The sequence below is a fragment of the Canis lupus genome, chromosome 19 (genome assembly GCF_003254725.2).
Source record: "Canis lupus dingo isolate Sandy chromosome 19, ASM325472v2, whole genome shotgun sequence".
NCBI classification, from domain to species: domain Eukaryota; kingdom Metazoa; phylum Chordata; class Mammalia; order Carnivora; family Canidae; genus Canis; species Canis lupus.
Genome location: NC_064261.1, coordinates 8,908,173 through 8,934,828, shown reverse-complemented (window position 1 = coordinate 8,934,828; position 26,656 = coordinate 8,908,173). Strand labels below are relative to the sequence as shown.

Genomic DNA, 26,656 nt, shown 5'->3' with positions numbered 1-26,656 from the left:
ACATATTTTCAAAACTAGTAAATTGATAGCAACTTGCTAATCCATTTCCAAATTTCCAAAAGGTTGTTACAGTTGTTTGTTCTCTTGTTTCTTTATCTTTTACTTGTTCTTGTAGACTTTTCCATAGAAAATGTTCTTTTCTGTGAAGTTTTATGAAAAGCTAAAGGTCTGTGCATAAATTCATCTCCTCTCTCTTTTTAACTGGAAGTTTGAGAATAAGCTTTGCACACAGTGAGCTAAGTCTTATAACACAAAGTCATGAAAAAATCTGCTCTTAGATTATTGAGAGTTTGTGGGAGTCTTACTACAAGTACATATTTCTTTGTTGTTAGGACCATCTAGAAAGCACAGATGTAAAAAAGAATAAAAATAAATAAAAAAAAGAAAGCATAGATATGCTTCATATTTAGAAATTAATAATTTAAACATAAGATATACATAATTCTCTCATTACATATCAATAAGTGAAATTATAAAATATGATATGCAATTACTGTTTTCCCAAACGTGACTATTATGGTGATTTTTTTCACTTTTGGTTTGTAAGGAGTTTATCATTATCTTGAGTTCTAAAAATTTTAGATGGATAACAGTAAAACCAAATATGTGATAGGTATTGTTATATTTGATATAGATTCGAATGGTGATTACTTATTCAATTGGTTTTAAGGTTATAATTACGTATGAGAATACAATTTGAAACCTGATAGTGCTTTTCTCTTACATTGGTTTTATTCACCATATTATTCTACTTTGAATAGTGCCTGAAATTAGTGTCCAAATAGTATCAGGCAACTTGCAAGCTTTAGTACTTGAGGTCAATTTAATTACACTGTGCATGACAGAAACTAGGCCATTTGGGTATTGCCTTTGCCACCAGCAATTGACACCTGAGTGTTAATGAGCTGGTAATTAAGAGCTGGCACATACAGACACATTTTACTGTTTGGGACCAGGATAACCATATGCTACATAACTTCGGTGCTAAGTATTTTGTTAGCTTCAGAATTTACACAACTAATGTTTGTGAGGTTTTTTTTTCTAATCTTCCTTTTGCCGTAGGGGGAAAAAAAAGATTAACAAAGAGTTACTTTAAAGATTAAAGTAACTGTACTTGTCATTTTCAAGTTATGAAACATTCTAAAACTATGGAGGTCATATTTGGAGAGCAAATATTTGGAAATAATAAGTTTGTGGAGTAGCAATTACTTTTGGTTTAAAACCACATTTAGTGGACTTCTATTTTGAAAAGTCTTTTTTAATATAAAAAAGTACAAAAGCAACCTAACGTGAATGTATATATATGTAGGGTAGGCAGCCTCTGGGATGGCCCATCATGATTATCACGTGCTGCTACTGAAGTCTTTAAGTACCTCGCTTCTCCTGAAGGTAGTTGAGATATGGAACCCAATTCTATGAAACAGAATGTCGATCTAATGTTAGATTATAAAAGGTGATATTTTCCATATTGGGAATCTTCTTGTATACTCTCTCATTCTCTTTTGGATTGCTTGCAGAGATGTGGAGGCAGCTCTGTGGTGAGACCCATGTGGTGCGAGATCGAGGCCTATCAACAGACACATGAGCGAGGTCTGAAGCAGACTCCCTTCCCCAAGTTGCATCTTCAGAGGAGACCACAGCTTTTGCCAACAGCTTGAGTGCAATCTCAAAAGAGCCCTTAGATTAGAGGCTCCCAGTGAAGTGCACTAAGAGCTTTGAATCATACAAGTTTGGAATATATTGTTTTCCAGCAACAGATAACTAATATGATATGGAAGTGAGAATCCTATTGTCTGCCACAGCAATATGAATTATTGATTTTTCTGATGTGATGTGTATAATCAAACAATATGTATAATGTACATGCATCATTTCTTTGCCTTCCTCTCCAATTTTCAGTTCTCCTTTCTTCCTCTTCTCCTCCCTACCTCACAAGAAAGTCCCCATCACTTTCTTGATTAATCTTCTATTGGTTTAAAAAAATAAAACTGTTCTCATCAGATGAAAAATGTATTAACTTTTGTGAATTTTAGTTGTGGGAATTACTTCTAATTTTCTTCTTTGAAAGAGTTTGCTTTTCCATCGAACCCTCTGTAGGACATAGAGCCTTTTATATGCAGATTGATATAATTATGCTTTGAAATAGCTTTGAATTCCCTGTAGCTTAAACTGAGAACATGAAAGGCCAAATGTTATATCGAACTGAAGGATATGAAAGTGCACGTACATCAATCCAAAATGAGATATAGAAATGAACAGCTCTTTACACAGTGATGTCAGTTTTTGACAGATTATTGAAGGATCTTTATAACTGCCGAGACTGCTTTGGGTAGCATGAAAACTCTGCCTGGGGATAGTCTTATCAGTTTGTATTTTTTATTCTTTCAATACCAAAAGGTGAGTAGATGTTAAGTGAAACAACAGAAATACTCTCTGACAAAAGCTTTAACTCTCTTCCCAAAGATGACATCTGGCCCCACATGGTAAAACATAGTGTGATGCGATGATGGAATCATCCACCCAATCTGTCATGCTAGCGATGGCAGCCTAGATGAGGAGGTTACATTTTAGGATGTCGACAGGAAACCCACTTGGCAATCGTTACCTCTGTAGAGATCCCAGTGACAGACAAGGGTCTCTTCTGCACAGGAGGGAAGTTTATTGTGCCCGTGACAGACATGTCAAGAGGATTTAAGGCGCCCACATTCTTTCTTGTAACTAGCAGGAAGATAAAAGGATAAAAGGAACCCAGTAAATTTTGTATGTTCAAAACCTTGAAATCAGTACTGTTTATTTACAAGCAGATTCTAAAAAATCTAACTTTATGTCGAAAAAGTATTCACTGCTCACTTTTAATATCCCAACTGCTTTAAGTTAAATGAAAGTACATCCGAGAATTGTTGTTTACATCAGCCATGAGTACTTTTTTTTTTTTTTTCCTGCTTAAGGGCACATCCTCTTCTGAAATTATAATCCAAACAAAAGAACGAAATATTCACTTCATCTGGATTTGTTAGTAAAGGGAAATATATCTTAAAATTGAAGATGAAAATCTCCTAAATTCTGGTGTTTCTAGAACGTGCAGATATTAAGTAATTGTAATTGAAATCAGAACAAAGAGGGGGGTAAAACTTTGAACAAAATATTCACTTTGATACTAGTACCAATTCAAGTAGAATTGAGAAAATGATGAATAATGATACTTTGTATTCAGTCTAGGCTTAGAAATTGTACTTTGGCACTTCGCTAAGCTTACCACTTATTAATCTGCAAAATATATATGAGAGGAAATGATGGTAACTTAAGCAGTAGTTGAGAAAAACATAATCATTAATTAGCTCTGACACTATAATTAAAAATACAGATGCCAATCTACTAAAATGTCTCTCTTCTGAAATTATTGACATGAATTTAAAAAAAAATCAAAGGCTTTAAACATATAACAATATATATATTAGATTAGTAACACTCTTACTTCAGTACTATAGAAAATATACAAACAATGTGTAATGGGGAGCATAATGCCTCTGAAATTATTTCAAACTGCATTCTCTTCTAGCTCTACTATTAAAACTGTTATGACCTTGGTAGAGTTCTGCAGTTGATTTGGAAACTCAATTCAATTCTCATATCTAAATTAGGGTAATTTTATAGAGAGACTCTTTTAGGATCTGGTGTGTGTGTGGGACATACTCACTCCATAAATTCATGTGAAACTCACTGTTCAGTGGAAGTTCTGGGTAGGAATAAAAAACAAACTAAAAAACTCTTGCAATACTGTGTAGGACTGACTAAAATGGTTCTATTTATTAATGATAAGGAATAGTTATATGGTGAGTTTTATTGGCAGGTGTGACAATTTTCTTGATAAGAATGATAAAAGACCATCTCTACCATGACTTTTTATACAATTCCAAATTGTGACATGAACCAAGGTAAACACATAGGACTTGCATTAAAATCAAAACTATAGTAGTTTTAAGCTGTAATAAGAGCTAATATTTATTAAGTATTACATCTGTGACAAGTACTGTGCTACTCATCACAACATTCATATGAAAAGTGATATTTTCATCAATTTACTAATGATGAAACTATAAGAAGCATGTAAACTTAATTGTTCCTTAATTATAAGGCTAGTGATTGTTGAAGCTTAAAAGTGACTTCTGATGTATGGAGTCTTGATATTAGCTACCTTAAGTAATATAGGAAGAAAAAAATAAATTGAAGTAATTAAGCAAATACGGTTTCATTAGAAACACCCATAATAAGTGTATGCTGAATTTTTTAAAAGATTTTATTTATTTATTCATGAGAGACAGAGAGACAGAGAGACACAGAGAGAGAGGCAGAGATATGGGCAGAGGAAGAAGCAGGCCCCATGCAGGGAGCCCGATGTGGGAGTCAATCCTGGAACCTTGAGATCACGCCCTGAGCCAGAGGCAGATGCTCAACCTCTGAGCCACCCAGGTGTCCCTGCATTTTGAATTTTAAAGATAAATTAAGATATATATGTTCCTCTCACACTTAAACCACATATCCATATTGTCTAAACAAAGCTTATGGTGCAAATATTAGAAATGATCAAAAGACTAACAGATTTAGATTGTAAGTTGTATACTTTTCCCTACAACTTCAAAGTACAATAGTACATTTCTCACTCTACTGAGTCTATGTGCATGTGTGTCTGTGTGTGTCAAATGAGGTAGGAATTTGATGGTCACAATATTGGACATAGATAGAATAGAATAGAGTACAATAGAATATGTTGCAGTAATGTGTTTTAGAGGTCTCCTTGTCCAAAATTTCCTAAAGCCTGTTACATGAAACTTCAGAGTCACTTGATCAAAGGTGGGGGAAAAAGAAGTATAGGAATTTTCATTTTCAAAGAGACATTGCATACTACATCAATTTTTTTTTTTGCTACATCAATTTCTGAAAGATTTATAATTCATGTCACCCTATTAAAAGTCTCACAGGGGTCTTTAACTTAAAAAAGTCCCATTTGATGTTTTTCAGCCTAGTATGTGTGTATGTATACACACATGTAAATACAGACAGGTATGTTGTATATATGTCTATATACATAGTGTATGTTCATATATAAAATTTAATAGACATTTCATCTAATGATCTAAAAGGATGTCTATCATCCTTCAGGAATGCTGTGAAAACCAATGCTCTTTGTTTAAAAACAGATTATTTGTAATTGATTTGCATGAAATCAAAGCTAATAAGGAGCTCTTTAAGACACTGATAAATTACATTCATTACTTATTCTTAATTAAAAGGAATTGAAAGTACACCTTAATGGAGAGAAGGGAATTAATATAAGCATTGAAGAAAATGATAATTTTTTTAGTCTAACAGGAAGACTTTCTAACATGATTTACCTGATTAATATTTGATCTGTGCAATTATCAATAATACCAGATCATGTAACTACTTTTTCAAGTTTGAATAGTTCATATAGCTATGGGTTCAAGAACCAAGGGATATGAAAATTAATGAAAAATTTGATAATTTTTTTTCTGAGAACTAGTTTTTAGTAAATTTGAAAATCTAACAATATCTTCTATAGTTAGTTAAATGTCATCAAATCAGGTACCACATAGTCTAAGCATTGTAGCATAATCTCATTTAATACTATTTTCTATTCCTTTCCTTTTCAATATTAAATCATCATTGCTTTCTTCAAGCCTGAAATCCAAGCCTTCCTCACCCAAAGTTTTCAGTGGATGACCTTGCTTCCTCATTCAGATAAATAGTTTATGCATCAGAAAGGATCCTATAACTTCTAAAAGTCTCATAATCTCAACATCATCAGCATCCATCTTTACATTCTTAAAAAGAACATTTTTTTGGTCACCATTTGTATTTGTCAACACTCCCGGTAAGCAACGGAATGCCAACATGCATGGGCTTAAGAGAAAAGGATTATTTTCATTCAGGCACCTGAAACATCTATGAGTGGGTGTATTGAAGGATCCAAATGAGAAGACTAATTCTTAAATTCCAAGGTTGATCTATTCACTGATGATTTTAATCCCATTTCTTCCTGCTTGCTCTTGGACATCTTGCTCCATCAGTCATCTCCTCCTTTCCTTCTTCCTCTCCACTGTTTGTCCCTCAGTATTTAATTAATTTTTAAAAATATTTTATTTATTTATTAATGAAAGACAGAGAGAGAGAGAGAGAGAGAGACAGGCAGAGGGAGAAGCAGGCTCCATGCAAGGAGCCTGACGCGGGACTCGATCCTGGAACTCCAGGATCATGCCCTGGGCCAAAGGCAGGCGCTAAACCACTGAGCCACCCAGAGATCCCTCCCTCAGTATTTAAATAAACATGTTTAAGCTACCTTAACTTAAAAATTACATCCTTACACAACATCTCGATTCATATATAGGCATAGCCTCTCACTATGTCTCAGTATATCCTAGCTCAAACATCCCATTGTCCCTTTGACCTCAAACCTTCATGTTTCTCAGGCCAACTCCACAAACTCAATACAACCTGAAAATTAAAGCTTCACTTGTGGACCCTGTAGAACTTGTCTTGGTGCTGCTGATTTATCCCTCCCTCCCACAAAAGTGATCAAGGTATCCTCCAAAGCTAGAGGTGTCCAGAATTCAGTCTCTGATAATCCTTGTTTTCCAGCTCTTCTGTTCCCTCTGTAGGAGCCCCTCAGGCTTCACATCCAACCCAAATGAGCCAAGGCCTCCTCTTACTAAGGGAATTAATTGCAAGCATAGTTGCTTTATTGACCTTCACAGGTAAGTGCTTTTTTTTTTTTTTTTTTTTTTTTTTTTTTACAAATTGAAGATATGTGGCAAGGGAGTCCATCGTGCAAGCCTTCCGGTGCCATTTTTCCTAAAGCACTTGCTCACTTCATGTCTCTGTCACATTTTAGTACTTCTCACACTATTTCAAATTTTAATTATTATTATTTTTGTTATGGTGATCTGTGATCAGTGATTTTTGATAGTACTATTGTAATTATTTTGAGGCACTATAAACTGCACCTACATAGGACAGAAAACTTCATTGATAAATGTGTGTCCTGATTGCTCTACCAACTGGTGATCCCTCACCTCCTTCGCTCTCCTCAGCTCTCCTGATTCCCTGAGATACAACAATATTGAAATTAGGCCAATTATTAGCCCTACAATGGTCTCCAAGTGTTCAAGTGAAAGGAAGACTCACGTAGCTCTCACTTTATTTATTTTTTTATGGCTCTCACTTTAAATCATAGCTAAAAATGGTTAAGCTTGGTGAGGAGGCACACTGAAAGTGAGACAGGCTAAAAGCTAATTCTTCTGCACCAAACAATTGCCCAGGCTGTGAATGCAAAGGAAAGGTTCCTGGAGGAGATGAAAAGTGCTACTCCAGTGAAGACATGAATGATAAGAAAGCAAAACAGCCTTATTGCTGATTGTGGAGAAAAGAAAGCTTCGGTGGTCTTGATAGAGGATCAAACCAGCCACAACACTCTCTGAAGCCAAAGCCAAACCAAAGCAGGATCTAAATCCCTTCAATTCTATGTAGGGTGAGAGAGGTGAGGAAGCTGCAGAAGAGCAGTTTGAAGCTAGAAGAGACTGGTTCATGAGGTTTAAGGAAAGAAACTCTCCATTGCATAAAAGTGCAAGACAGAGCAGTCAGTGTTGATAAAGCAAATTATACAGAAATTTACCTAAGATAATTAATAAGGGTGGTTTCACTAAACAACAGATTTTCAAAGTGGATGAAACATCTTTCTTTTGGAAGAAGATGCCGCTTTGGGCTTTCATAGCTAGAAAGGAGAAGTCAACACCTGGTTTCAAATTTTTAAAAAGTAAAGCTGACTTCATTGTTAGGGGTGATGTACTTGGTGACTTTGAGTTGAAGCCAATGCTCATTTATCATTCTGAAAATCTTCAGGCCCTTAAGAATTGTCTAAATTTACTCTGCCTTTGTTCTGTCAATGAACAACAAAGCCTAGATGACAGCACATCTGTTTATAAGATGGTTTATTGAATATTTTCAGTCCTCTGCTGAGATCTCCTCAGAATAAAAAAATATATATATTCCTTTCAAAATATGACTACTCATAGACAATGCATCTGGTCACCCAAGAGCTCTGATGGAAATGGACAGTAAGATTCATGTAACACAACATCTATTTTGTAGTTCATGGACCAAGAAGTAATTTCTACTTTCAGGTCTTATGATTTAAGAAATACATTTCATATGAGTATAACCGCCATAGATAGCAATTCCTTTGATGAATCTGGATAAAGTAAACCGAAAAAACTTCCGAAAAGCATTCGAGATGCCATAAACAACATCTGTAATTCATATGAAGAAGCCGAAATATCAACATTAAAAGGTCTTCGGAAGAAGTTGGTTCCAACCCTCATGAATAACTTTGAGGGGTTCAAGACTTCAGTGGGATAAGTCACTGCAGATACAGTGAAAATGTCAGGAGAACTAGAATTAGAAATGGAGCCTGAAGATGTGATTGAATTGCTGCAAACTCATGACAACACTTTAATGTATGAAGAACTGCTTTTTAAGGATGAACACAGACAGCAGTTTCTTGGGATGGAATTTACTCCTGCTGAAGATGCCGTGAAGACTGTTGAAATGATAGCAAAGGGTTTAGAATAGTGCATCAACTTAGCTGATAAAGCAACAGCAGGCTTTGCGAGGACTGACTTCCAGTTTTGAGAGAAGTTCTTCGGTGGGTAAAATGCTCTCAAATAGAAATCATTCACGAAAGGAAGAATCAATAGATGCAACAAGCTTCACTATTGTCTTATTTTAAGAAATCGCCATGGCCACCCTAACCCTCAGCAACCACCACCCTGTTCAGTCAGCAGCCATCAACATCAAAGCAAGACCCTCTGCCAGAAAAAAGATTATGACTTGCTGAAAGCTCAGATGATAGTATTTTTTTTAGTGATAAAGTATTTTACAATTAATGGATGTACGCTTTTTAGACATGAAGCTATTGTGCACTTAATAGACTTTAGTCCAGTGTAAACATAACTTTTTATATGCACTGGGAAACAAAAAAAAATTCATTTGACTTGGTTTATTTCAATATTGTCTTCATCGCAGATATCTGGAGCTGGATACACAATATCTCTGAGGTACACCTGTATCTGCACAAAAACAAAGCCACTAATTGAACACAACAAAATATCCTTAATCTTAGAAAATAGGTCACCTGTGCTAGGAGATGGCTTTATGTGAGAAGAATAGACAACAAAAATTTGGATATTTGGATATTTCACTCTTTCAAATACTAACATTACACTTTTGTCTATTTTGTGTCTAAGATACCAAATAATATTTTTAAAGATTTTTTTGACTAAAATATTTTAATAGCATTGACTTACCAGATAAAATATGAACAGCCTCAGTTCATACCCTGAGCAATGAATTCAACCTTTCTTCTTCCTAAGTTTGTCTCACATTTTTTCAGTCTAGGAACCCTGAGGTGTATTTCTCCTTAGTTGAACAAACCTTTCTCAATCTCTTTGCCCCTGGTCCTTGATATTCATTTATGTGAAGCAGTATCAGTCACATATTTTGCCTGATGAACCCCTATTCATTCTTCACTCCTCAATGGCCCAAATGCCAATTTTTCTATGACATCTTTGACTGGTGTAGACAAACGTCTGCACTTCTTTTACTCAATCCTCTTTCTCTTCTTCTGGAAGTGACTTGAAAATGAATCAAAGGATGACTTTTGCCTTCGTGATGTTTATAATCTGGATATATCTGAGAGTCACATGCAAAATGTTTAAGAATGAGGAAGACAATTTACAAATCATTGTCTAAGTAAGATATGTTATGAGGGGAGAAATTATGCAGTAGGTCTATGTAGAGTCTATTGGAGAAGACTTATTTATAGGGATTAATTTTAGAGATTACAGAAAACAAACTATTATGTGATCTCTATTATAGCATCAGTAATAAACTATAAGTTCTTCATAAATAGGGTAAAGGCCACTTCACTTTATTGTGTTAATGTAATAATGTTTATATATTAAAGCAATATGCTGAAAAAATGAACAATTTAATATATTAGCTGCAGAGGGATTTTATATTGCTGTATGAATAGTTATTATTTTTTTGCTGAATATATCAGTTACCTTCTTATCTATACATTGCCATCAAAATAAAGCCTAGACTTTATAGAACATTGAAATAAAAGGCATTTTGAGGTTTATTTCCCATGTTCATCTAAACTATTTGGGAAGGATTTTTCCATTTCCAGGGTTTAGTTTGACAGTAGTGTTATCAATATCAAGAACTATAAAGAAATCATTTTTATCATCCCAGGAGTTTAGCACTATGCTTGATATTTAGTATACTTTGAATATTTATTTTTAAGTTGAAGGCTTTTATGAAAGAAGCAGCTCAGTTCAGGTTGACATTCAGCATTAATCTGGGAAGTAATTTTTTTCCTAGAATGCTATATAAAAGCAGAGAAAGTTTATTTTGGCAACAGAATGACTATCTGGACAACTTTCCAGCTCTTTGAAATTGTGTCTTCATGGTGTGATTTAATTGCCTTTAATGAAATGATGGGGGTTCTTTGAATAACCATATCCTCGAATTTTATAGAGAAAATTATGTGTACAATTGACCCTTGAACAATGTGGGTTTGAACTGGAGGTCTATTTATACATGGATTTTTAAAAAATAAATACAGTACTGTAAATGTATTTTTTCTTCTTTATGATTTCCTAACATTTTCTTTTCTCTAGCTTACTTCATTGTAAGAATGCAGTATATAAATATAAAACATATAAAATATGTGTTAATCAACTGTGTTATCAGTTAAGGCTTCTGGTCATCAGTAGGCTAATAGTAAAGTTTTCAGGGAGTCAAAAGTTATGCGTGGATTTTCAACTGTGTAAGGAGTTCAGGGCTCCTATCCCTGTGTTATTCAAAAGTCAATTGTCCACTGTACAAATAATAGTTTTCAAAAAACGTTCAGATTTTTTTCTGTTACATTGTAATGTTTGAAAAAACAAAATACATGAAATATTAATAAATTCTTTTGCTATGGAATCTGCTTTATCATTTGAGTTTTATCCTATTTTCTTTGGCGTTTCTCCATTTCATAATATAATGTCATTTTTAAAATAAACACAATGATTTTGTCATAGAGGAAAATTTGGCTTTAAGCAGGGATTCCTGTAGATCTCTTTTATTTTTATTTTTTTTTTCTTTAAGACGGAGGAGAAACTGGAAGAAATACAATAGCTCTAGTTGTAGAAACAGAAGGGGAAGTAAATCCCCATTGTGTTCAGTTGATAAAAATGATAGTTGTGGAAGACAAATAGTAGCAACCTCTCTGAAATGCCATAGGGAAAAAATAATATTTCATACTAAAGTAGCTTCCTATTATTCACTCATTGAGATTTTTTTGACCAACCTATGTTCAATGTTTGGTTTTGTCACTTTCTATCTTTGTAATAGTGGGTGATCTCAGTAAGCCTCATAGTAAATTTGGGTTTGTAATACTTTTCTCCAAGCATTGTTATATGGACAAGCTTTATATAAAGTGACAGTAATTGGTAGATTTTTTTTTTGTTGCTATGACTTTGATGGTGACAAGCATGGTGATTTTTAAATGAGCCACCATAATGGCCCTGGGCTAAGATTATGGGATACAATGATGAGTAAGACAGTTCTGGCAGTAGTTCAGAACTTCATATTCAAATGTTCATAGGTTGCACAAGTATTCCATAATTATGAAAAAAAAATCTACGACTTAGCTGGCCCAGACTAACCAAATTGTCTTCATCTGGTCTTAAGATTTCATTTTTTCTTCATATCAAATGGAGCAGAATAATATCCGTGTTGCTTAGACAATCAATACTTAGATAAGTAAGCTTGGAGGATATCCAAAGAGAAGTTGTATTCTTCATTTGATCATCAAGTATATCTCCATGTTCCAGATTATGTTTAAAAGCTATTATGAATGAGTTTCATAGACTCTGGACTATAACAGATGCAGCATGGCATCAGGATTTTCACCTGTGAAGGTAAGAATAAGGTCAACACCCCCAGATTAAATTAAATTGCAACTGTCAATAAGGAGAAATAGTAAAAGGTAGCCAGGGTATCTGAAAATTCCCAGGAACTTGCTTTGCTTTTAACTTTACTCAAAAGTGTATTTCATCTACAATTACTTAGCTATGGCTTATACCTCAAACACATTTGGGGACTCTTCAATAATTGTGATACTCATTAACATTTGTTGTATATTAACTATATCCCAGTCACTGTTTAACCAGTTTGCATTACATTTAATTTTTACACCATACATTATCGGTCAAAGTACATTAGAAAGAAAGAAATCCCCTCTAGCTATATTAAGCATGAAGGAATTTATTGTAGATTATGAAATGCCTCACATGATCTTAGGTAGGGTTAAGGAAAAGAGATCTTTGGTTGAGAATTTAGGAAGCCCTTTTAATGCTATGCTGCGAAGCCACGTTTCTAAAAGAAATGCTCCTCGTCCATGAGCAGGTGTATCAGTACTGTCACTGCCATGGTCAGGAAACTGCCATTCTCCAGAAGCCACCACTACTTTGGAGTAGGAAACTTTAGTAAACAAAAACTTCTCTTAAGTATATAAACTAACATACTCTGTGGTTTACATTTTACACGTAAGTATACAGTCACTAAAAAGTTAAACTATATGTTGGCAAATCGAACTCCAATAAAAAAAAATACTTAAAGAAGTATCTATCCTCAGTGGGTCAGGGATAATATGCACATTACCCATTTTCCTACTCAACTATGGAATCTGTTTCTTGAGCATATCCTCTGGTTTGAATTTTGAGGTGAGTCTCACTGTAGACCCGGTATCTTTCAAGTTTGAAATCAAGACCAAAATGGAGCAAAATCTGATTACTCCAATGAAGTTTTTATTAAATTCTACAGGCAAGAAAATGCAGACTTTATTTTACCATCAAAGCAAGTCAAACATCAGTGGTAATTGATCTACATACTTAAAAATGCCAAAAGAAACCTCTGATAATGTTAAATTTATTGATTCCTTTAATAGTTAACTGTGGTTGTTCAGAGACAGATTTTATTTATTTATTTATTTATTTATTTATTTATTTATTTATTATTAATTTATTTTTTATTTGTGGAAAATCTATTTCTCTTTTATGTATTTATATATTACAGATAACTTAAACCATTAATGTCATTTGACTCACACACTTTAAACAGTACAAATCTGATATTTCATTGCTTGCTATGAAAATATCCTGAGCCATCTAATGAACTGGAGACCAAATTATGTGTTCAACAAGAAAGACCACTGAAGTCTTTTTTGCAAAAGACTGAACTTCTGCAACTGAAATTATATTTGTCATTTCATAGCTACAATTTTTTTTCAGACATTATATCAGACTGCATGTTCTTGGCAAACAAATATGAAACATGATGGGATATATAATACAAGGTCAACTTGAATATGTATAAAATTTTAAGAAATAAAGAGAGCTGCCAGATGCAGATTAATAGCTTGGTATCCTTTCAAATTATTACCCTTTATTTAGTAGACATTATTGGAAAATTTCCAAAGATTTTTGTAGCGGAAACATATTCAAATGTTTACGTTAGGGACTCCTGGGTGGCTCAGTGGTTGAGCATCTGTCTTTGGCTCAAGTCATGATTCTGGGTTCCTCGGATTGAATCCTGTATCAAGCTCATCTCAGGGAGCCTGATTCTCCTTCTGCCTATGTCTCTACGTCTCTCTGTGTGTCTCTCATGAATAAACAAATAAAATATTTTTAAAAATATTTACATTAAATAGTCTGCTTGATTCTTGTGAAAACCTCCACTCAACATCTCTCTATTTCATAGCTCTCTGCTCTGCCTTCCAGTCTTTCTGTTTCCTTTCACCCAGGGCTCTGTGTTTTCTGTGGGGTGTCTTTTCATCATAATGAAGATGCAGATTTAGTTTGTGATCTTCTCTGTTCTATTGTAGTTAACTTTCTGTCCTAAGTTTCAGGATGGTAAGGTCTGTTCCTACTGCAACATTGTTTTTTCCTTGTTAAAATTGTAAGAAAGTTTCAAAGGCTTAAGGTTAATACTTAGGAATAATGAGTTGTATAATGCACAGCTTTAGAATTCTATCCTTTTATTTTCTACAAATAATGTATATATAATATGCATTATATATAATATATTTTATATGTATAATTGTATATAATATAATATGTATATTATTAATATATATTAATAAAATAATACAATATATTATATAATATATAATAAATTAATTATTTATAATAGAATAATGCATATATATTATATATACCTATGTATACATTATATATTATACATACATTATATATATTTTATATAAATAACACATGCAATATGTATACACATACATAGATACACACATACACAAACCTCTTGTCTTACATCAAACACAAAGATTGTTTGTTAATTGATTACATATTTTAGGAGAAAATATCATTCAGTACCTTTGTGACTTCAAAATAGGTAAGACTTCTTAAACAGACCTAATGATGAGTGAAAATTATTTAGACTACATTAAACATAAGAACTTCTACTTTCACAGGACACTAGATACAGAATGAAAAAGCGACCCATAGACGGGAGAAGATTTCACAGTACATGTATTCGAATAAAGACTTTTATCTAAAATAAATAAAGAACCCTTACAAATAGTGAAAACAGATAAACCCAGTGGAGATATGAACAAAAGATTTCAACAGATACTGAACAAAATAAAAAACTCAAATAACCCAAATCAGTAAACATACATAAGATGCTAAGTGTATGATCGTCAGATAAACATAAATCAAGACCACAATGAGATATATTGCATATTCACTGTACTGGCTAAAATGAAAAACAGATGATACAAATTTGGGGGCAGGATGTGGAGCAATAGCGACTCTCATGCAGTATGGAAATATGGGTAATATTTATGCAAGAACCTAAACATTTTAAGACCAACCACTCCGAAGAAGGGTTTACATGAGTACGCCAATGGACTTGTTTGAGAATATTTCTAGAAATTCAATTTGTAGTAAACATACACTCAGACATATAAATGCACAGACAAAAAATAAAACCTGGAAACACAAACAGGTAACTCTGAGAAAACAAACAATAAAATTATTCAAATGGCTAGCAAAAATGGATGGCTAAATACATTTTAGCTGTAAGTATATAGTGAAATACCATATAGCAATGAGAATGAATCATCTATAATTGCACACAATGATATGCATGAATCTCACAAACAGAATGTTGAGCTAATAAAATATGACACAAAAGGGTACACATTGTAAAATTCAGTTTATCTAGGGCACAAGAAGAGGGAAAATACTATACGGTGTTAGAATTCAGGGTATTGCTTATAGTTTGTTCAGTAATATCTGAACAAGTATAAGGAAGGAACCCAGGATGCTGGTATAATTCTCTACCTTGACTTAGGTGCAGATCTTTCAGGTGTGCTTAGTTTGTGAGCAACTCCATGATTACATGTGCAGTTTTCTATGTGTAGTTTAATTTCAGCAAAAATGTGAAGATACTAAAGAAGGCAATTATTCCACAGACCTACAAAAACAAGAAAGCCCTTTTCAGAAACATTGGAGTATTGTGTTGTGGAAACAAACTGCATCTGACACGAGAACAGCTAATAGCCAAGAGAATTCAAGGGGGAAAAAAAAAACAAAAAAACAAACACATGACAAAACTAAATCATCATTTGTGCATGAATTGCCATGTGAGATGGAAGTACAGATTTGGCTGTTACCATGTAACTGTAAGGTAGAAATAACCCTCATTAAATAGAGGAGAATTTCCTCTCATATGGAGGGAATGAGGCCTTCCACTGTTCCCAACTCAGTAACATGAACAGCCAGTTGTCATTTCACATTTTAAAAATAACTGAAAACGGTAAAGTAAGAATGGATGGTTTGTTCCTGGTGGAATTATAGCCACTGACAAGTTGTATTCTCTTTATTGTGCAGGAGGTAGTCACAGTGAGTTGTGTTGTTGATTCGTGTGCCCTAGGTATAACACTCTGCAGGACGTGTGTGTGCCAGATGCAGTACATTTTATGATTCCCTAAATTAAATTGTATTTGGCTCTCCTATCACTTTTACCAGAGTGGAGAGATGTCCAACTAATGGGGATCCTTCCTCTTCTCCTGTTCTTTTGACAAGAGCAAAACGTTGTGCCTGTATATTGAGATCAGAAAAAGATTTACATGTAACAGAAAACTTTTCTATTGCTCCAAGATAGGGATGATTTTAATGACTGAATTCGGGAAGCATTTTGAATTTGTTTTCTAACTTCATATATTGGAGATATTCAAAATATTTTCTCACCAGATGCTTACCTGTTCTTTTCATTGTATTCTGAAGAATTATTCTCTTCTGATTTTCTTAGATTTCTTGAACTATAGCTTTTCCATCTCATTTTCCTCCTCCTTTCCCATTCAGTATTGGATTTCCCCAAAGTTCTCTCTTAGACTTTCCATCTCTCTCTACGTTCTCTGTCTGAAACCTATGTATCCACCTCCACGCTTCTAACTGGAGCCTGTATGCGTCTTCAGACCTGACAATTTATCTTAGTTCCAATCTGGGTTTAGTTACTGCCCGTTGATTACCATTACATACTGGCACCTTGCTTGTAGGCGCTTTATAATCAAGATGAATAAAACCAATTTAACTGTTAGACCAAACCACGTTCCTTCTTTCTGAAATACTGACACGAAATTGACTTTTTCTCATAATTTATCATACAGCATAGGTTTTAGCTCCTTTGTCCTCTTCCATCCCAATATACTTAACGTGACTGAATCTTCCTGAATTTTTTTTTTTGCATAACTCAATGCGGTATTTTTTTTTCATAACTCAATGCAATAAACTTTCTCTTTCTTTCTTTCTTTCTTTCTTTCTTTCTTTCTTTCTTTCTTTCTTCTTTCTTTCTTTCTTTCTTTCTTTCTTTCTTTCTTTCTTTCTTCTTTCTTTCTTTCTTTCTTTCTTTCTTTCTTTCTTTCTCTTTCTTTCTTCTTTCTTTCCTTCTCTTTCGTTTCTTCTTTTTACTCGTACCAATCTCATCTCTTTCCCATCTAATACACAAAGCATCAAACTTATCTTTCAAAAGTGTATAACTCTCACTGCTTGCTTTAACTAAATTCAATCAGAGATTCTCCATGTTATAGCAGGTGAAGTATAAACTCCCTCCAATGTGACAACCCCTTTTTCAACCTTGTGCTACTTCTGACTACACACTTCCACTTAGGAAGATCTGCTTGCCCTGGCTTTATGCTTCCTTGTGTTTTCCCACATTAGTGTTTCTTGCCTGGAGTATTTTGCCCCCTTTTTTTTTTCATATGGAAAGTTTCTCCTCTATTTCTTAGATTCAGGCACTTTTCACTTGCTCTGTATTGTCTCCCTGATAGGGTTAAGTGCTGAGAATAAAAGGATATACTAAAAGACAAAGTCCCTGCCCTCAGGGAGATTGCAGTCCATCTAGAGTTGGAGACAGACAATAAACGGGTGAACAAATAAGTATAGGAGAAAATCACGTTATTACATATACTTAGAAACAAATAAAAAGGTTCAGGCACTTGAACATAACTAATTGGGGAAGAAATTTTAGAGAACCTTCTCTATGTTTGAGCAGAGAACTTGAACTGGGGCTTTGTACCAGTCCGTAATGGCATTTAACTCTGGTAGCATAAAAAATAGTTTTTTGGGGGATGTCTGGGTGACTTGGTAAGTTAAGTCCACCTTTGGCTTGGGTCATGATCCCAGGGTCCTGGGATTGAGCCCCACATTGGGCCCTCTGCTCAGCGGGGAGTCTGCTTCTCTCTCGGCCCCTCCTCCTGCTTGTTCTCTCTCTCTCTCTCTCTCAAATAAATAAGTAAATAAAATCTTTTTTAAAAAAATAGGTAGTTTTTCCTCTCATTTGAGATTCCAGAGGTAGGCCTTTGCTATTGAGGTTTAGTTATTCAATAAATAAACCAGTGACTTACTTATTCTTAGCTTGCTGGCTATCTTCCTCTTACTTGTTGCCTCATGGTTACAAGTCGCTGCTCCAATTTCCATCCCCCCTTTGTTCAAAGCAAAAATGAAATAAAAAATAGTTACATTTGTCATATGTTTTGAGGGAAAGGACAGATTTCCCAGACAAGTATCCAACAGATTTTTGCTTACATTGTTTTGCTACAACTTGGAAATATGTATATGCACCAATAGCCAAGGAGTTTAAGAAACTATTTTTGTTATACTTGGTTGGAAAGAACATCATCTTTTCCTCCATGCGACGTGTTAAGCAAAAAGACAGGAGACAGGCACACTGAATTGGCAACTATTCGTGAATGCCAAAGACTTTTAGGTTGAAAAATAGCTGGTCATAATCAAGAGTCTCAGAGAGAACTTCCAGAATGGCAATCTAGGTGGAAAAATTTTTTGTGTATCTGAAGAATAAAGGTAGACCTATCATAGCTTGTTGGAAATGAGAAAAACAGGGTGTGGTGGATGGCAGAGTCAGAGGTATGGAGGCTAGATTGTAATGTCTGCTCTTGCACAGGAGCCTCCGTTACTTTAATTGAGGAGCCACTTTTTATGCATTTCTTTATGCTAAGTACCTTGCAAAATCCTAGGCTAATAGTAAGTTTCATTTTTTTTTAATGAGTGAATTAAGGATAACACTTTATATAAATATATGAAAGAGCTCTGTGATTTCCTTGTTTATAAATAACTTAAACTGTATTCACAGGAACATATGTTAATAGGTCAAAATCATCTCATGACTGGTAGTCTTCATTTTCAGCACAGACTTCTCCAGCGTTAATCACGTCATTTGAAGCCATGAAGGCCTAATTTTAATTGTCAATTGCATCAATTCCATAATTCCTCTTTACATATGTTATTTTGGTTTGTTTTGTTTTGGCAAAAGAAGCCATATGAAAAAATATATATGTTGGCATGTTGATCTCAAGTATCAAAATAATTTCATAAATTTTCTATTTATTTTTAACTGTGGAGTTCTGATCATATTTGATATTTCACAGCTGTGAAAAATTCACAAATAACTTTGTTCAATACTATTTGATTAAGAAATTACAGACTCTGATTTTTAAAAGTGGGCACTGAAATTTGGGTAAATGGTCTATTTAACCAAATGTTACATTGAATACGTGATGCATTAGCCCTAATTTAGGTGCTGTGCAATTTTTATCATATGAACTGAAAAGAAGTGATTGACCCTGTTATTTTCAAAAGCAATATGCTAAATTGCAACTAGTGTTACACCTTACATCATCAAGTACTGCATATTTTTTTCCTTTGTAATTGTTCTTTTGAATTCTTTTACAATATAAAGCACAAGTTCCAATAAGGAAAATATTAACCATAATTTTCCTTATAGTCATAATAGAGAGCTATTTGTGGAAAAGTTTATAATATGCTATAGTTGATTAAATTCAGCACCATACTATGTGTTACAACATTCAGAAAGGTTTCTGTGATTTTTAATAAATTCTATAAAACCAGTGAATCATTTTCTTTCTAAGGCCAAAATATGTGTACATATGTATATATATACACACACAGACACACAAACACATATATCCACACACACACATATAGCCACATGTATATATCCACACACACATATACATGCAAATACAGACATACACACACACACACATACACATATATATGTTTAATTTTTTCCATGTGAGCCCTAATATAAAGTATCTTTGCTAAATTTTTGTGTAATTAATAAATTTTTTTTTTCTAAAGCATGGGGTTATTTTCCAGGTTCCCTGTACCTTATACTAAATTACTTTGAAAGTCTAATTTTTGTTTCTTGTTTTTCCCATCTGGTCTTCTTACATTATCATCCTATGATCTGTTTCCAAAATAATGCTGGGAAATGGAGTGTTGATTTCTTCTTTACTAAAATATATTTTCATTATTTTTGAAGTAATGAAAACATTTCTATTTTTGTTCAGTTAGCTGACAACACCTTTTTCCATTATTTTATTTTTAGCTGGCTAAGTTTAAACTTGACTGTGTGCCTTTTAAAATTCAAAGTGAAATAATCAGACCATTTTACTTCCATTTGCCATCAGCTGAAGGATTAGTTACTTCAACTAGAGGACAATATAATCAATAATGGCTAAATTTATGCCTAAGATGACCATGCTTGAAGATACCCTTTTCTTTCTTGGAAGCATAGAAAAGTCTATCATAAATTTGGCCAGGAAAAAGACCCTTGATTCCTTTTAAGTGTCTGTAACTCTCTTACAGTCCATTTTTATGGAAGGGAGGTAAAATGATAAATCACAAACCATTAGTCATGAAGGATCAATCATATCTTCCTAAAATATGCCATTCTACCGTTTAAGTCCCAAATAGTTTTTATATGCAGCTAAGCAGGCTATTTCTTGCCATTTTAATATAAAGCAATCGCAAAAACGTTATACATTCAAACTTGGAATTATCAGGATAATTTAGATCTACATTATTTTCCTGGATTAAAAAAGTTATTTAGCAGGTTCATACTTCCTTTTGTTACTGAACTATAATTTCTATCTTCATATGTTTTCAGAGTATGAAAGTTACAGACCTAATAAAGATTAAGTATTGATTTTAATACTTAACAATACTTTCCAGGTTTACAAACAATTGAAGATGAAAGCAAAATTTTACTGTGCTTACCATACTCATTCTAGAAACACGAAACTGCATTAACAATTAAAATTTTGAGAAGATATAAAAATGACATTGTATAATCTTTTATAACTGGAAGCAAAACCAGTTTCATCTCCATAATTTGTTCCATTTGGTTATTCCGTAAAAAAAAAAAAAATCAAGTATATTTATTTTTCTGAAAATAAAACCACTTCAGTAAGATATGATTTTCCTCAATTAAACTTTGGCTTTCCCTTCAGTAACATATTAGGTATCTTTATAACTTTTCCCCACCTCCTTCTATTCCAATCAAATTCAAATACATATTTTACATCATTAGTCAAAAACTTGTTCTCTTTTTCCAAATTAGAATACAACATTTCCCAGTAAAATATTCTGATATTAACTTCTTAATTGCCGCAGGTATGTTCCAGAGAAGTTTCCACATAAGAGACCTTCATGTAAGGATTACTTGAAGAACTGCATTAAGTCATATTTTCTATAAACTGAAGACCTCTACTTTCTTTAATTTCCCATTGCTGTGCCAAATCTTCTAGTATTTTTCAGCTACCTTTCAATCTGTGCTCAAAGAACTTTCTCTTGAAGAACATTGTTCAAAATTCTACGCATTCTCCTAGAAAATTATGACCATTGCTCACAATAGCAGAACTGCTATATTCTTTCCCTTCATCTTGCATCACTATATCTAAGTGTATTTAAAAGTTGAGCTTTTAAACTTATGATTATGTCTGCTGAGACTATTAATTCTCCACTCCTTACAACACACTGCTCTCTTGGTTCTCATGGTATTCTATTCTATTCTTCTATTCTATTCTTTCTATTCTATTCTATTCTATTCTATTCTATTCTATTCTATTCTATTCTTCTATTCTTTCTATTCTCTATTCTATTCTTCTATTCTATTCTATTCTATTCTATTCTATTATTTATTCTATTCTATTCCATATAAGTGTCCTATTCCATTACTTCTGAATGTGTATCTCTTTTTTTTTTTTTTTTTTTTTTTTTTTTATTTTTTTTTTTTTTTTTTTGTGTATCTCTTTTTATATTGACACGGTTTAATATATACACTCTTTTCCCTTTATTTATATATTTCTTTTGTTGGACTCTGCCTCTGGTATCAGTGTCTCTTTGTTTTTGCTCGGTTAATATATTCAAACTCATGTCTTAAATGATTATTGATTTAACTATTAACCATAGATTAAATTTCAGTGTTTCTCCACATCCGTCCATCCTTCTAGACATCCCCACATGAATATTCTAAAATCTCTCTCCCATTTTTTCCTTAGCACTTCTAGGTGATGGTGTTAACTGTCCCGGGATGTTAAAGTCTGAAATTCAGAAGCCATTTTTTATCCAAAATGTCATTGACTTAGTTCGGAGAGTTCCCTTAGATTACTCAGATAACTTCCTTATCTTTTTCTCTGTCTCTAGTTTCATACCTTCTTCTCCTCCCTTAACTGCTGAGCTTTTCAGTTTATTGTTAAAAAATTTGCCACAGTATTTTCTATAATGTGCCAGTTAGATGACACATTGCTCCCTTTGTCTGCACTACCTTTTCTAACTCTGTTAGTATCACGTAAAATATTACAAAATGTTTCATAATTTCCAGGAAGTCTCTAGAACATCCCATCTCACGTTTCCATTAGACTTTGATTACCTTCTCTTGAATGCAAACTGTTGATTGTAATTTCTGGAATATGACTGAAGTATAGTGGTGGACTACAAGGCAGAGCTATTGCCCTTTCATGTGAATACTTGTAATGCTTAGTGGAGTGCATGGCGCTGGGTAAGGACTCAATAAATATTTACCCAAACCAGTGAAATGAATGAAATATAAGTGAATGAATACATTCTTCATAGGCAGAGCTTGTTATGGCAAATAGCTATGATAAGGCACGTAATGCTAGAAACTTATATTTTTAAGTTATTCAGAGGTTTAATATGCTAGGTTAGTATTAATGCTGTCTCAATTTACATGAAATATTTCATTTTAGGGATCCCTGGGTGGCGCAGCGGTTTGGCGTCTGCCTTTGGCCCAGGGCGCGATCCTGGAGACCCAGGATCGAATCCCACATCGGGCTCCCTGCATGGAGCCTGCTTCTCCCTCTGCCTATGTCTCTGCCTCTCTCTCTCTCTCTCTGTGACTATCATGAATAAATAAATAAAATCTTAAAAAAAAAGAAATATTTCATTTTAAGAATTTATTTAAGAAAAAAAGAATTTATTTAAGGAGCCTTATTTCACAACTTTGTACATCTCTTTAGTGTCTGGCTTTTAGAAGAAAGCTGAATTCTTAGTCAATATTTCCACATTCAATCTCTTACCATATATTTTTATGACTAAAGAATTTGGAATAAATATTTGTATACGGCACACAGATACGTAGTTGGAAAAGCAAGGGGGATATTTCAATCATCCTTTTGGATAATTATGGGTATTTTATTTTGGTACCACACTAAAACTTGACAAATAGTTGTTTCCAAATGTTGGTGGCAATGCAGAATCTGAAGCAGCGTCAACAAACTTCTTCAAATTCTATTTTTATGAAAACAGCTGACATTGTGGACCTCATTGAAAGTGTCTTGGAGACCTTGAGAATTTCTGTATCATTCTTGGAGAACCATTGGCATATAGAATTATGTGCTTTTAAAACAGATTGTACGATGTATAAGGCATGGTATTAGGTTCTCTGGAAGGTTACAATGAGGAAGGCTAGCTAGTTGAGAGATCACAACACTAATGCAGGGACAATGTTGGATTTAAGAAAAAAGAGAATTACCCTGGGTTCTCAAATCCCAACCTTTCATTACTTGAGATACAGTTGCTGATTCAGTAAAAGGATCTCTAGTTTCCAAAAGTACCTCTAACATGTTATTTCCTCCAAACCTTCCACATTTTGATCACACTTTTCTAGAGGAACACTAATTTGATAATATTGGAAACTTGTGGTCCTTAAAAAATAAAAAAGTTCAGAGTGGATCAGTATAGTGTATCAGCATGGGAGATCATTAATAATGTGAAGAAATTTGAATATATCATTGATTTGGAATGAATTATTAATTGTGTCCTGGAATAAATAACTTATTCCTGACTCAGTTTTCTCATCAGTAAGATAAGTTATATCTAGAAATTACTTTTAGGTCCTTTCGGGTTCTTCATAAATTTTGTGATATAATGCTACCACACTATTAGTATTACATGCTCCTTAATATTAATATAGTTTAATAATTTGTTACATATTACTGGAAAAGTATCACGAATTAGCTTAATATATTCTTTAAGTTACAATGAATATTAATTACTTCCTGTCAGCAATAATATATTAATTAGGTTGATTGTATTTCAGGAATTATTCTCTTAAACAAAATTGACTGTTAAAAATATCTATGAATGAAGTCAAAAGGTTAACACATTCAATATTTAATTGACATTCTTTCTAAAATATTCATCAATCATTCCATTACTGATCAAGATGAATATTTATTTATTTTAGTTTCAATGACTTACCTAAAACAAAAATAGAAATAATATATCTGTTTTTAAAAAATATTAAGCCTACAGGCATTTATTTTCCTAACTCATGACAACTCAGTCTTCTTTATAGCTATTAGAACATTTATTCTGGATCTGTTTAAGTATTTTGCATGAGAGGTAGTTTAGGAGATCCTCATTAAATTTTTCTTTATTAGTTGTGCTATTAAAATTTATATTTGGAGTCAAATTCTACCCATTTATGACTTCCACTTATTATTCCTAATGGCCTTTCTAACAAAGAATTCCTCAACTATTTGTAGATACTTTTTAGTCCTTTAAACTTAAATTTTCTAATACCTAGGCATTAATTTCTTTGTTCTTCAAATTAATCACAGAATATGGTCTTTAAACATTTTTTGAAAAATCAGGCCAGACCAGCCTTATCTGAATAAAATTAATTTGTCCACGTCTCTCTTAAATCTTGGCCCTCAAATCACACATAATAGTCCAGACATGGTCTTGTATATCATGATTTATACAATAGCAATTTTTGAGTTATAATGTGAAGGAAAATATTTTATTTCTTCACATATCTCTTAAAGTTAATATTAAATAAAGGAAAATAATAATTTGGAAATCATAAATGGAAATGATAGTTTAAAAAATATTGTCATTTCCCAAATTTGTGTTTCTTAAAATGCTTGACTTGATAGTTCTGATTTTATATTATTATTTTATACCAACAAAATAAAATTATAAGTACCTATACTATATGAAAAGTATAGGGGGATCCCTGGGTGGCTCAGCAGTTTAGTGCCTGCCTTGGGCTCAGGGCATGACCCCGGGATTCTGGGATTGAGTCCCACATTGGGCTCCCCGCATGGAGCCTGCTTCTCCCTCTGCCTATGTCTCTGCTTCTCTCTCTGTGTCTCTCATGAATAAATAAATAAAATCTTAAAAAAAAAGAAAAGTATATTAACTTTATATATCTCATAGGAGTCTCTATGAATTGTATGTATGGAAGTTTTAAATACCTTAGTTGTAGAAAATATAGTAGACTGTGTTTTTTATTTGTTTGTTTTGTCTACTTAGCATGGTTTCCATACATTTTCTTCTAAAATAACTCATCACACTTTTTTTAGAGAACTTCCCCACTACCTGTAGTGTTGATGGGATTTTCATTCTCTGAACTAGTCTTTGGTCCAAAGGTAGGACAAGTATCCCACTGTCTAGGTTGTTCTGAACTGTTAGTAGGTAGTAGTTGGAAAAGGTTTTATCTCATAAAGGTGTTAAGATGGGATGCTGGAATTTTACCCTCCCCAGAAAATAGATGTACCTATTTGAAGAAAAAATGGATGAAATTAAGAGATAAAAAGTAACCAAGACAGGCAAAACTAAGCAAATGAAAAAGATAGTTGATGACATTATGTATTTGCATTTTAAAATCCAGGTGAGATAAATGATCTTTTCATCATGAGTTACTTTGTGATGGTGTTCTATTCTTTGCAACCAAATGCATCCTTATTAAAGTAGAAAGTATTAATAATGTTTCTTCAAATGTACATTGAATAAATTAAATCAATTTTAAAATGATCTCTGGTAAATTCTTACTTCTTCCACTATATAGAATTTGAGTATTCAAGAAATATTACCTGGTGGAGATAATGGAAGATAATTCCATATTCTGATTCCATCTTTGTAATACGATGAGAAAAAGAGACTAAAGTCTTTTATAAAAGGTCATTGTCTGTGCCTTTTCTTTTGAAAAGTGAATATACACTCTGTCATTTAATTCAGTATTTGATTTATAGTTTCCTAAATGTATTTTATATTACTTTTCTTTATTATGGAATAATTAGCAGTGGGAGTAAGGAACAGATTTCTATTGAGAGCTTATAGATCACTTCTAAGTTTCTAAAAATATTCAACATTTTGTCTCTGCTAAGATTTGGCCACAAAGCTGACAATTAGTTCCTTTCTTTTAAAAAATTGATTACACTGATAATGAGCACTTATCTTAAGTTTGGCAACTTTACTTAGTGGTTAGTACTGAAAATGAAGTTTTCTGTATCCTTTCCATGGGTTCTGAAAGATATTAGAATCTCTTCTAAAATAAGCTTCTATGTAATGAGACATTAATGGGTGCCATTTAGCCCGCTACTTGCTACAGTGATCTAGCTTACATGTGTCAGTAATATTTAAGAGTAAAAGTGCCTACTTCAGAAGGTATCTATATTTTGATGAGGCAGAGATTTAAGTTTCCAAATGAGCAGAATACTCCATGAGCTAATTCCCATGTATACTCTAGGTTTTCTAATATAACATCGTATTAAGATAACTTCAATTTGAAAAATCTTTTATTTATTTGGAAAATACTTCAGTGGGAAAATAAGCTTGCAGAGACTGCTTCACTAATACTGAAGGGAAAATGAATGTTTTAA

At 33.2% G+C, this 26,656-nt stretch overlaps 1 protein-coding gene across 1 annotated transcript in view; it reads left to right on the top strand.

Moving 5' to 3' along the window:
- Positions 1-2,009, top strand: part of PCDH10 (protocadherin 10) — a 60,999-nt gene extending 58,990 nt beyond the window's left edge. The window contains exon 5 of the mRNA XM_025420627.3: positions 1,518-2,009. Coding sequence (XP_025276412.3) covers positions 1,518-1,585 — 68 coding nt within the window. The 3' untranslated portion in view covers positions 1,586-2,009. The remainder of the gene's footprint in view (positions 1-1,517) is intronic.
- Positions 2,010-26,656: the final 24,647 nt, after the last annotated feature.